At 48.3% G+C, this 14,031-nt stretch overlaps 1 protein-coding gene across 1 annotated transcript; it reads left to right on the forward strand.

The window, feature by feature from the left end:
* The first annotated feature begins 9,173 nt into the window (after positions 1–9,173).
* LOC121870585 (extensin-like) lies at positions 9,174–12,331 on the forward strand. The gene is made up of 2 exons (XM_042372416.1): positions 9,174–9,230; positions 11,651–12,331. Exons 1-2 carry the CDS (start codon positions 9,174–9,176, stop codon positions 12,329–12,331), a joined length of 738 nt encoding a protein of 245 aa, XP_042228350.1.
* The last annotated feature ends 1,700 nt before the right edge of the window (positions 12,332–14,031 follow it).

Raw genomic sequence — 14,031 nt, forward strand, 5'->3', positions numbered from 1 at the left:
GGTGGGTGAGAGAGAGAGAGGGGGAGAGGGAGGAGAGGGAGGGTAGTAAATTACGTGTGTGGCCAGAAGGTCTTACTGTGAGATGGTTTCCGGGAAAGGTTAGAATCTTCCTCCCCCTTCTGCTCTTTTTACCTCCTCCTCCTCTTCTTCTTTCGCCTCCTCCTCCTCTTTTTCCTCCTCCTCTTCTTCTTCTTCCTCCTCCTCTTCTTCCTCTTCCTCCTCTTCTTCTTCCTCCTCCTCCTCCCCCCCCCGTCTTCATCCTCCTTAAACCTAACCTAACCCAGCCTGATCGATAACACTAAAAACTTCACGAACCGGGGAACTTGACCTTTTCAGACGACCCAAGACCCAAGACCCAAGACCCCAAGATCCCAAGAGTGAAGACGGAGGGAAGGGAGGAAGGGAGAGAGAGAGTATACATTCTACCACAACAACCAGAACTAAAAGACACACACACACACACACACACACAGACACACACACACACACACACACACACACACACACACACACACACACACACACACTTCGCATCAGCAACTCTCTATAACAGTTAACGAGATCATACTTTTGTTTTTATATATTTTTGTTGCATTAACCCCAGCAACCAGACAAGGGTGTGTGTGTGTTGCCTACAAATATCCAGGGAGACGCTTGCCATCACAAAGGTCACCATACCATCATCATCACCATCTATCATCATCACTATCATCATCACACCTCACCACACACCATTCATCATCACTATCACCATCACACCTCACCCACACACCATCATCATCACCATCATCATCACACCTCCACCACACCATTCATCACCATAAACAAAGATAAATTTCACAATAATAAGAGTAAAGATTAAAACCAATACTACTACTAATAATAATGATGATAATAATAATAATAACAATAACAATAACAACAATTATAAAAACAATAACACTGTCCTACCACAAAATAACACAACTGCTTTAAAGAACACACACACACACACACACACACACACACACACACGGAAAACAAAACATATATATTAACTAATATATATTTATAACAACAATAACATATAACTCAAATAAAATTTATCAGAGGCGGCGGTGATAAATTTGGGTGTTATATATTACATACGGGTTATGAAGGAGATATGACTCTCTCTCACATGACCGAACAGAGCAAGAGTGTGTTATGATTTAGACAGACAGACAGACAGACAATTAGACAGACATATACATCCCCAGGACACAAGCCAACCAGTCAGCCACCGAGTCATTTAGTCTTTTGATATTATTTTCTTAATTAAAAATAAAATAAACAGTTTTTTACCTCAACATGCCAAAGACATTCCCCCCAACACGTTAAAGGAAGAGAAGCACAGTTTTCAATTAGTCTTTACCGACGCAGTAAAAAGTATTTCTCTGACGGCAGCCACTAGCAAGCCCAAACCTTCACTATTTAATACATATATACAGTTTATATATCTGTGTGCGTCTGTGTGTGTGTTCTGGAAGGTTTACACGGCCCCTGGGGAGAGGAATTTCACAACCAAATTTTTACACCTGGAGGATTAATACTTAGAATCCCAGGTAGAGACACACAGGTATATGGGAACACACACACACACTAGTCTCTCTCTCTCTCTCTCTCTCTCTCTCTCTCTCTCTCTCTCTCTCTCTCTCTCTACAGGATGTCTTCAATTCCTCTCCAATTTCCTTCGTTGTTGTGAGAGAACCGCAGGAGAGACCTATACTCTTTCTCTACCTTCCCTCACCCCCCCCTCACTCCTACCTTCCCTCACCCCCCCCTCCTACCTTCCCTCACCCACCCCCCCTCACTCCTACCTTCCCGACGTGACACAAGTTAGCAGTAAGTTAGGAGTTTGTTGAGTTAGTTAGTTTCTTTGGCGATGCTGAGGGAGATAGGTCAATACTGTTCGTATGTATGTTTAGAACAGGTACTATACTTGTTTCATACATACATACATACATACAAATAGTCACAATAGAGAAAATGAAAGCAAAAGAAAGTGTGCATGTATGTATGTATGCATGTATGTATGTATGTATGTATGTATGTATGTGTGTATGTGTGTATGTATGTATGTATGTGTGTATGTATGTGTGTGTGTATGTATGTATGTATGTATGTAAACTAAGATCAACACAAGCAGGAAGAAAACTTAACAAACGTCTCACCTTTTAATAAATATCTTCGTAAACAAAATATTGACTACAGGTGAGTTCAGTTAATTTATAGGTGAGTTTATTTAATTGACCAGCAACACACCTGTCTGTTATTTAAGGTTACAGGTGATAATTAACACAGGTGAACTTGAAAGATTATATCCTTTATGGGTAGTGTGTGGTAGGGGTGGTTGGGTGTGGTTGGTGTGGTAGGGGGTGGTGTGGCGATAGTAGTGTCTGGTGGTGGTTGTGGTGCTTTACGGACAACCTACCACACTATAACCAAACACCATCACACACCACAATCTCCACTACACCACCACAACACAACACAGGCTCGCCAGACCTCGTATACGCCCACAAGCACTGACACTTACCAGAGAGAGAGAGACCATCTACACTGTATCAATATTATACACCTACCAGCAGTGAGGTCAGGATTCCGTGGATGGTTTTCATTGCAACGGCATGTGTGTATTAACGCCCACACTAACAACTGGCAGGGGTTATCTTCACTACATGCCTTCACTATCATCACTATATACTACCATCATCATCATCATCACACGTGGCCTATCATCACACACACCTGACTAGTGGGTGATGAACGATTCAACTATGTATATTCAAGTGATCCTCAACCCACCCCACCCACCCACCCACCATCCATTACCACCCACCACCCCACCCACCAGTCACCACTTGTCGTTGTTCAGTCGCTGTCGATATAACGTCACCCGGTAATACTATCAACACGGGATATTTTTTTTTATATTGACAATTACAGCTTTTGGGGGTGGGGGTAAATATAGTGATTGCCTCGATATAACGGATTTTTCTATATATAATCCGTTAAATGGAAGGTTTTACATCTAACGGATTCTCCTCGATATACCGGACTTTATATAAAATCCGCTATATAGAGGTGTATCCGTTAGTTGTGAACTCTGAATGGCTCTATATATTGCCAGGTGTTTAAATAGACAATATATCCCTGAACTATCGGACAGTTCCTCCGCTGCACTGTCACACATGGTTAAATAGTGCACCCGGAACACGATCTATTAATTGGCTTTTAACGCAATTATACAGCCCGGGTACACAAACAACTGGTGGGGGGGGTTGGAGGGGAAAGAGGGAGGGAGTAGGGGAGATGGAATGCCGGAAGAGGAAGGAGGAGAGGGGGATAGGATTGGAGGGAAGGAGGGAGAGGAGGTAGAGAGGGGGTGGGGTTGGGAGGAAGGGAGGGGGGGAAGGGGAGGGAGGGGGGAAGGAGGGGGGAAGGAAGGGGAAGAATTCTCAACCAATAGCTCTCTCCTCCGTGGAAAAATCGAACCAAGGTCCTTTTGGTATGTGAGACGAGTATGCTTACCACTACACCACGGGAGGGGGGGGGGGTTAAATCACCATGGGGGGGGGACTAACCTAATCCCCCAACTGAGCCTCTAAGTCACTGTAACACGCCCACTGTACCCGTCGTAAAATAGTGTAATCCAGCGATACACATTATACTACACCAGACCATAGTGTATTTTCTGTGTATGTATGTATGTATGTATGTATGTATGTTTGTGTGTATGTTTGTGTGTATGTATGTATGTATGTATGTATGTATGTATGTATGTATGTATGTATGTATGTATGTATGTATGTATAATCTCATCTATACATTGTAAGGAGCAGTTTTTCAGGTGTTTAAATGAATCAAGAAAGATAGTTGGTGTTTTAACCTTATTCAATGTTTAAGTGTGTTTTAAGTGTTTTTTTTCCTAAGTGATTACTCCCACTAGAACCTCGACAGGTAAGGACACGACAGTTACCTTAATGAGCTACAGGTAATGTGTGTGAAGAATACTGTCACCTGAGCGTACCTTTAATGACTCTCTCTCTCTAGGTTATCATTACTTCTCGTCATTATCATCCTTCAAGGTCACATCATCACCATTATACAAGGTCACATCATCACACAATAAGACGGCACTATGACATCATTCTTCTTTGTGTTGACAATGAGGTGTACCCGTGTGCAACGCCGGGAGGAGGAGGAGGAGGAGGAGGGGGGGGGAGGAGGGGAGAGGAGGAGGAGGAGGAGGAGGAGAGGAGGAGGAGGGGGGGAGGAGGGGGGAGAGGAGGAGGAGGGAGGAGGAGGAGGAGGGAGGGAGGTGGAAGAGGGAGAAGAGGAGGAGTTACAAGAAAGAAGAGAGGGAGGCGGAGGAGGGAAGAAGGAGGAGGAGGAGGAGGAGGGAGGAGGAGGAGGAGGAGGAGGAGGAGGAGGAGGAGGAGGAGGAGGAGGAGGAGGAGGAGGAGGAGGAGGAGCCCTGAGATAATAAGTAAAACAAGCTGAGTTATCGCCAAGCCTTCCACTACCAGCAACCCTGAGCTACACCACTGATCACAGCACAGCCCAGCACAGCCCAGCACCTCTTGACAACACAGCACAACACCTTATGACTACCACAACACAGTATAACACAACACCTAACCTATTGATTATCACAGCACAGCACAACACATCACAGCACCTCTTGACAGCACACCACATCACAGCACCTCTTGACAGCACACCACAACACATCACAGCACCTTCTCACTACCACAACAACACCTTATCACATGAACTGACGTAGAAATACCACAAACATGATAAGAAACAACACACACACACACACACACACACACACACACACACACACACAGACACACACACACACACACACACACACACACACACACACATCGTCGGTTATCTGGGTACAACACACAGTTTACTTTGTTGGACAAAAAGCGACTCTGGGCACACTTGTTTTGTTTACACTTGTTGTAGACGATTGGTTGTGCTGAGTGTGTTGTAGCATTCCTCCTCCCCTTTTCCCTTCTCTCTCCTCTCCTCTTCCCTTCTCTCCCCTCCTCCTCCTCCCCCCCCTTTCCTCTCCTCCTTCCCCTTCCTCTTCCTCCTCCCCTTCCTCCTTCTCTCCTCCCCTCTTCTCTCTTCTCTCCCTCCTCCTCCCTCTTCCCACACACACACACACACACAAGCCCAGGCCAACACACCCTCCTCCTCCCCACCACTGCAGAGCCTCACCTGACTAATAAACACACAGGTTGACGTAAAGTGTTGCAGGAAATGACTCTGAAGGTTAGAGAGAGAGAGAGAGAGAGAGAGAGATAATAGGGGGGGGGAGAGGTGCCATTATCAAGAGACATCCCTCCTCACCATAATCACACTCATCCATCAAGACACCACAACACAGCTCAGTATTGGTCACCCATTATGTCCACCCCCACCCCCCACATTAATATCATTACATTACTCCAAATCACCAACCACACACCAGGTAAGGCACACGACGTCACCAGGTAAAGCACACGCTCAGGTGACGCTCAGGTAAGGCACAACACGTCACCCCCCCCTTCTGTCTTTGGTGAATCAAGAAATAACAAATCAATCAATACGTTCTTAGGTAAGCTTTGTAAACATAAACACGACGGATTATGACAAGGAATAACTTGTTGAATACTCTCTTAGACACACACACAGCCATAAAAAATTATATAGGCCAGGCAATAGAAAGCGGGGCCATGTGTGTGAGGGAGGAGGAGAGACAGTGTGTCAGACGACCACAACCTCACCTGCACACACCTGAGGCGCCTCCAGCGACGCCAGGTAAGTACAGGTAGACCACTAACGGCACACACACACACACACACACACACACACACACACACACCACCAACCCCCTCATTAGTTCACACCTGACAACACTAATTACCCAGACTGCGACAGGTGTGTGTGTGAGAGTGTGAGATACAGAAGCGTTCAACCCAAATGTTCAACAACAACTGTGTCCATTTGAACACACTACCTTACCTGAACATACCTTAAAATGTTCACACCTGTATATGAACAAACACGAACCAAACTTTAATCCAGGAATACAGATTAAAATACATTTCAATTAATAAACCCTACTAAAAAAAAAACTTACCGTATGCAATGTTTTAACCCACGTCGGCAACACAACGTAAAACCAACCTGAAACGATGAAAAAAAATAAACCAGAATTAAAACCTGGTATATAAAACACAAAAGGTGGAATAGATTGTAAATAAATTAGCTTCTCTCTCGTGTGTATAGGTAATGAAAGCAATGAGGATGGTGTTTTTATATGTAATTAATATATACAGTACATACTCTGTCTGTCTGTCTGTCTGTCTCTCTGTCTGTCTGTCTGTCTGTCAGTCTGTCTCTCTGTCTGTCTGTCTGTCTGCTCGTCTGTCTGTCTGTCTGTCTTCGTCTGTCTTTTCGTTCGGTCTGTCTGTCTGTCTGTCTGTCTCTGTCTGTCTGTCTGTCTGTCTGTCTGTCTGTCTGTCCCTTGTTATCCTCAACACACCCTAACACCTGCGTACAGTACTTAACACACCCTAACACCTGCGTACAGTACTTAACACACCCTAACACCTGCGTACAGTACTTAACACACCCTAACACCTGCGTACAGTACTTAACACACCCTAACACCTGCGTACAGTACTTAACACACCCTAACACCTGCGTACAGTACTTAACACACCCTAACACCTGCGTATAGTACTTAACACACCCTAACACCTGGCCCTGTCTTGGTGTTAAATTACATCACACCTTTAGACACAATATGAGCACCATAACACCTGACCCCCATTAAATTCAACATCATTATCACGCCATTGTGTTATTCATTACAAGATTAATTTACTTACGCCATTAATTACATGACCCCCACCCCTCTCCTCCTCACCCACCACCCCATCCTTTCCACTCCATTACCTTTTTACACCATTATCACCCCCATTATACCCATTAAATTTATACATTTATCACGACGACTCCACCAATCTCTGCACCATTATCACCACATTACACCATAATACACCACACCTTTCCATCCCGTTAGTCTATAATTTAAACCAATATCACGCCACTATGTCACGCCTCCATGCCAGACCACTAACTATTCAATATTACACAGCAAAAAAAAAACCCACTGCGCCATTAAAATTCTCAAACAAGTGCTACTATACTGTACCAATATGTGAGACTATGGTGATTATATGCCCGTGCCACTATACCCAAGGCGATTATGCCACACTAGGTGGGTATAGTTTACGCCATAGTGCCACATCAACACCATAGTGAGGCATCATAGCACCATAACACAATACCATAGATTTTGGAAATATTGTGATGCAACATAAAACACCATTATACCATCACAGCGAACACCATTACATACAGCACTACACGTACACGACATTAAACACACACACACACATATATATATATATATATATATATATATATATATATATATATATATATATATATATATATATATATATATATATATATATAAACACACACACACACGAACACAGTAACGTACATACATAGCATAAAAACCACGCACATAAACACACACAGCAACACGTACATAAACATCATAAAACACATACACAGCAAAACAGACACACATACACGCCTTTACAGAATCACACACACACACACAGCATCGTCCTAACCACTATTGAAGGCTTTACACAGACACATGACAAGAATTAAATTATGCAGAGCTTGTCATGGTCGGCTCTGTGTGTGTGTGAGTGTGTGTGAGTGTGTGTGTGTGTGTGTGTGTGTGTGTGTTTTATACCGCAAGTTAATAACACACGACCTCAATACACAATGGTGGCCAGCGGGGATCATCTACATTCATACATACATACACACACACACACACGGTCGTTAGGTTCACACGTGACAGTAATTACGAGTCACATTTACGAGGTTGTCGCGAAATTTAATGACTCGCGAAATTTAATGACTCGCCAAATTTAATAACTAAATTTAATGACCACCGCCAAAGAGAATCACCTTGACCTAGATCCGAGTTGACCTTAATTATCTACCTTGGCTGACCAGGTGTACTTCCGGTCGAGTCTAGGGGGCTGATGTGAGGCCATTATAGAACTTGAGATGGATGGATGGATGGATGGACGGATAGATATATAGACAGATGGACGGATGGATAGACAGGTGGATGGACGGATAGACAGGTGGATGGACGGATAGCTAGTGGACGCACCCCCAACACCGTCAGAATATGGTAGAATTATAACACATCTCAGGTGGTAATGTGGAGGTAAGGCCTTGAACACTGACCTACACACACAGACAGAGAGACATACTTGAAATTCCACCCACTTCCCTCCACTCTCCCACCCAGCCAACCATCCACCCACCTCCCTCCCCTATCCACCCTCCCTCCCCACCTATCCACTCTCCTCCCTCCCTCAGTTGGAATCTAAGACCTACAGAATCTCTTGTTATTGTCGTGATCTCATCGTGTGTGTGTGTGTGTGTGTGTGTGTGTGTGTGTGTGTGTGTGTGTGTGTGTGTGTGTATGTGTGTGTGTGTGTCGTCATCCCCGGCATACAAGTTGACAATAATTTAATTTGTTATTTAGGTTAGGTGAGGGTGTCTAATCTTCACGTGGGTGAGGTAAAACTAAGAGTTACTCCTTGGTATGCGTGAGGGAGGAGGGTGAGGAGGTAGTGAGGAGGTAGTGAGGGGAGGAGGAGGTGAGGAGGTGAGGAGGTAGTGAGGAGGAGGTGAGGAGGTAGTGAGGGAGGAGGGTGGGGGTAGTGAGGGAGATTAAGACACGTCCCACCTCAGATCCAAGCCCTGACCTGTTCGCCGTTACTAGAAAGCTTAAGTGTGCTGTAGGTACGTTGAGTATTTCCTGAGGTACGATGGACACCAGGCCACTATCATCACCATCACACCATCATCATCATCACTATCACTGCTATCATCACTATCACCATCACCACCATTGTCACCATCACCACCATCATCATCATCACTATCACTGCTATCATCACTATCACCATCACCACCACTATCACCACACACACATACAGGAACAATGACGAGATATAACCCAACTGAAGCTAAGAATGACTCTACCTGTCCACACCTCACACAGCAAGACACAACGAGCACTGACAGGTAAGGTAGGTAACCCCTCCTTCAGTAGCTCAGCCCCACCTTCAGAACACCTACGAGATATCACCCTATCTGTGTGTGTGTGTGTGTGTGTGGGATCTGCTCTCTCACTATGTAGTTCCCTAGACTGTGCGACCCGGATCTTCACCACCACCACCACCACCACCACCACTCCCACACACCAGCCCACATATCACCACCACCACCACCACACACACATATCACCACCACCACACCACCATCACCACACACCTCACCACCATATCACCACCACCACACCATCATCACCTCATCACCACACACCTCACCACCACCACACCACCACTCCCACACACCATGCCCACACTATCACCACCACCACCACCACCACACATATCACCACCACCACACCACCATCACCACACACCTCACCACCACATATCACCACCACCACACCACCATCACCACACACCTCCCTACCCCACCTCACCACCACACACCACCACCACCACATATCACCACCACCACACCACCACCACCACAAACTTCACCACCACACCACCAACACCACACCACCAACACACACACCTCACCACACACCATCATCACCTGCCCCAACACCAGCATCACCTCAGACGGCCCTACCATACCAATCACATGTAAACATCAGGGAAATACCACAGTCAAAACATTCCAACATTTATACTAACAGCAGGAGAGATGGGTGAGGGAGGGAGGAGTGAGGTGAGGAGGGAGTGAGGAGGTGATGGTGAGGTGAGGTGAGGAGGAAGTGAGGTGAGGGAGAGGTGAGGGTGAGGAGGAGGTGAGGTGAGGAGGGAGGTGAGGTGATGGTGAGGAGGAGGGAGGGAGGGAGGGAGGGAGGAGGAGGAGTGATGGTGAGGGAGGAGGGAGGAGGGAGGTGGTGAGGAGGGAGGAGGTGAGGGAGGAGGGAGGAGGAGGGAGGGTGATGGTGAGGGAGGGAGGGAGTGATGGTGAGGAGGAGGAGAAGGATGGTGAGGGGAGGAGGAGGAGGGAGGAGGAGGTGGTGAGGAGGGAGGGAGGAGGAGGAGGAGGGAGGAGGAGGAGGGAGGAGGAGGAGGAGTGATGGTGGGGAGGGAGGAGGGAGGAGGAGGGTGATGGTGAGGGAGGGTGAGGGAGGGAGGGAAGGGAGGAGGAGGGAGGAGGAGGTGAGGGGAGGGAGGGAGGGAGGGGAGGAGGAGGAGGAGTGATGATGAGGGAGGGAGAGAAGGAATGAAAGACAACAATATTCCCTAACACAGGAATTCACTTCCTCTTAACACAAAGGAGATAGTGATGGTGTTGGGGGGAGGGGGTGTTGGGGGAGGGGGTGTTGGGGGAGGGGGTGTTGGGGGAGGAGGTGTTGGGGGAGGAGGGGTTGGGGGGGGGGGAGGGGGGTGGGGGAGGGGTGTTGGGGAGGGGGTGTTGGGGGAGGGGGGTGTTGGGGGGAGGGGGGTGTTGGGAGGAGGGGGGTGTTGGGGAGGGAGGTTGGGGGAGGGGGGTGTTGGGGGGAGGGGGGTGTTGGGGGAGGGGGTGTTGGGGGGAGGGGTGTTGGGGGAGGTGTTGGGGAGGGGGGTGTTGGGGAGGGGGGTGGGGAGGGGGGTGTTGGGGGAGGGGGTGTTGGGGAGGGGGGTGTTGGGGGAGGGGGTGTTGGGGAGGGGGTGTTGGGGGAGGGGGTTGGGGGAGGGGGTGTTGGGGGGAGGGGGAGGGGGGAAGGGGCTATGACCTCCTCCTCCAAAACACGACGCAACAAGAAGCTCAAGACGTCCTTCCTCAGACAGACAGACAGACAGACAGACAGGGCCCCCACTATACACACACCCACCCAATGAGAAGGTCATAATAATGGTGCCTAAATCACACAGACTATACTAGAACCCTGATATTCTTCTTCTCTCTCTATCTCCTGTTAAGGAGAGAGAGAGAGAGAGAGAGAGAGAGAGAGAGAGAGAGAGAGAGAGAGAGAGAGAGAGAGAGAGAGAGAGAGAGAGAGAGAGAGAGAGAGAGAGAGACCTATTACGACGGACACACTCAAACAGAAACCCTCAAGGCATTTCTCCATAATCGAGGGGAGAAAAGATAAGTGCATCTAGTTAGAGTACAAGTGTAATTTAGCCTCGAGTGTGTGGTGGATCATGTGAAGTGAGAGTCTGTGTGGGGCCTTGTTGTGATACAGGTGATTTAGACAGCTTCAGGTAGGCCAGGTATGTGGGTGGGGTGTGGGGTGGCGAGGGGGGGAGGGTACATGTCTGAACAGGAGGAGGAGGTGGAAGAGGAGGAGGAGGAGGAGGAGGAGGAGGAGGAGGTGGTGAAGAGGTGGAAGAGGAGGAGGTGGTGGATGAACACATGGGCCTCTTCAGAAACACGTTCATACAGACACACACACACCGTCTCTGTCTGTCTGTCTGACCCACAATTACCCCCCTGACAGTACCCAGACCCACCCCAGTACCCAGACCCACCCCAGTACCCAGACCTACCCCAGTACCCAGACCCACCTCAGTACCCAGACCCACCCCAGTACCCAGACCCACCCCAGTACCCAGACCCACCCCAGTACCCAGACCCACCCCAGTACCCAGACCCACCCCAGTACCCAGACCTACCCCAGTCCAGACCCACCCCAGTACCCAGACCCTCCCCAGTACCCAGACCCACCCCAGTACTAGACCCACCCCAGTACCCAGACCCACCCAGCACCAGACCACCCCAGTACCCAGACCTACCCCAGTACACTCCAGACCTACCCCAGTACCCAGACCCACCCCAGTACCCAGACTCCACCCCAGTACCCAGACCCACCCCAGTACCCAGACCACCCCAGTACCCAGACCCACCCCAGTACTCAGACCCACCCCAGTACCCAGACCTACCCCTGGTACCCAGACCCACCCCAGTACCCAGACCCACCCCAGTACCCAGACCTACCCCAGTACCCAGACCCACCCCAGTACCCAGACCCACCCCAGTACCCAGACCCACCCCAGTACCCAGACCCACCCCAGTACCCAGACCTACCCTACCCAGACCTACCCAGTACCCAGACCCACCCCAGTACCAGACCTACCCCAGTACCCAGACAGTACCCAGACAGCCCCCAGTGTGTTGTTGACCCCTGAAAACGTCAAATATGCCAATAATTGATGAACGAGACTTGTTTAGACCCACTCCCTCCTGCCTCCTGCCTCCCTCCTGCCTCTCCCCCTCCTGCCTCTCCCTCCTGCTGTTGCTTCTTACTTCTGCTTTCTTCTTTGTGTTTTTCTTTTCTCTTCTTCTCCCTCCTCTTCTTTTTTCTTCTCCTCTCTTCTTCCTCCTTCTTTTCTCCTTTATTAGTTCCTGGTAATAGTCTTGGAATAGCTCCTACCTGATGTAGTGAAGGAGGGAGGGGAGAAGATTGGGAGGTGGAAGAGAGGGAGAGGAGGAGGGAGAAAGATTAGGAGGTGGAAGAGAGGAGGAGGAGGAGGAGGGAGGAGGAGGAGGTGGAGGAGGAGGAGGCTACTGATCTCTTTATCCTTACCATCAAGACACACACACAGAAAAGAGAGAGAAAGAAAGTAGAGAAAAAGAGAGAGAGAGAGAGAGAGGGGGGGGAAGAGATAGGGAGAGAGAGAATCAATAGAAAATGAGAAAACGAGGTTGATAAATATGAAAGAGAAGAGAAGCAGCGAAAGGGGAATGAACAATCACAGGAAGGAGCCGGTGTGAGTCCTCCTCCTATGTACTCTCTCTCTCTCTCTTTGTCCACCCACTACCTCTCTCCTTCTTCCTCCTCCCTCCTACCTATCCACTCCATCCCTACTCTGTCTATCTTTCCCTCTCCCCCCCTACCCCCTCCCTCCCCCCTCCTCCCTCTCTCTCCAGCGCCAACTTTAACTAGGGAGGAAATATAATCACCATCCATGAAATAACTTTATATATAGATCAGTTATGTTCTTCTCCCCGCCCCTCACCCCTCTTCTCCCCGCCCCTCACCCCTCCCTCTACACCCTTCTCCCCCTCTCTCTCACCCTTCCCCACCCACCAGTCCTCCTCCCCTCCTTCTCCCCCTCAGCCCTCCTCACCCCCCTCCCTCCCACCCGCCCACCCTCCCTCTCCCCACACCCACACCCCCTCCTTCTCCTCCCCCCTACACCCCAGAATAACACAAGATAGCACAGGTTACAGAAACGCCAGGCGATACTAACTGCTCACACTGACGCTGCTTTGTGCCAGACGTTTAGTGACCCAAGGTTAAACGCCAGAGAGAGAGTCTAACTACGAGTCTTAATTACGACCAAACATTACCGGAGGAAGATAGTTTACCTCAAGATTAATCACACTAATGTTAACTTAACCTAACACTAACCTTACCAAACTTAACCTAACACTAACCTAACCTAACCAATCCTAACCTAACACTAAACAAACTTAATCTAACGCTAACCAAACCCCCAAGGTAACATAGGCTCATCTAATCAACAGGTAAAGTAATGTCAGGTGAGAAGTACAATAAAATATCCCCTTCAAACACCCACAGACCTGAAGGAGAGTTACCCATGAGAGCTCGTCGACTCACCCCCCAGAACACACCTGTAATATCTCTCATACAGGTACATTAATTAACCTGGTGTAGTTTTATTTAGGGTACAATTTTGGAGAGCTATGTGTGGCAGTGCAGTGTGTGAAAGGCTATTGAGTGATTACCTAACGTGGGGACTACTATTATCCTAGAGCTGAGTTAAACGACACTGGTTTATATAATTGGTAGTTATGTGTGTGTGTTTTATTACGACTGGACTAGCCAAGGGTGGGCCAGAGACAGTACTTAAGAGT

This window comes from Homarus americanus, unplaced genomic scaffold, assembly GCF_018991925.1.
Source record: "Homarus americanus isolate GMGI-L3 unplaced genomic scaffold, GMGI_Hamer_2.0 scaffold56333, whole genome shotgun sequence".
NCBI lineage: Eukaryota > Metazoa > Arthropoda > Malacostraca > Decapoda > Nephropidae > Homarus > Homarus americanus.

Bases quoted from the DNA above. Each gene is read 5' to 3' on its own strand.
- LOC121870585 (XM_042372416.1), top strand. From the start codon at position 9,174: ATGACTCTACCTGTCCACACCTCACACAGCAAGACACAACGAGCACTG. The intron at 9,231-11,650 runs GTAGGTAACCCC...CCCCCCTGACAG, and splicing joins AACGAGCACTGACAGGTAAG to TACCCAGACCCACCCCAGTA.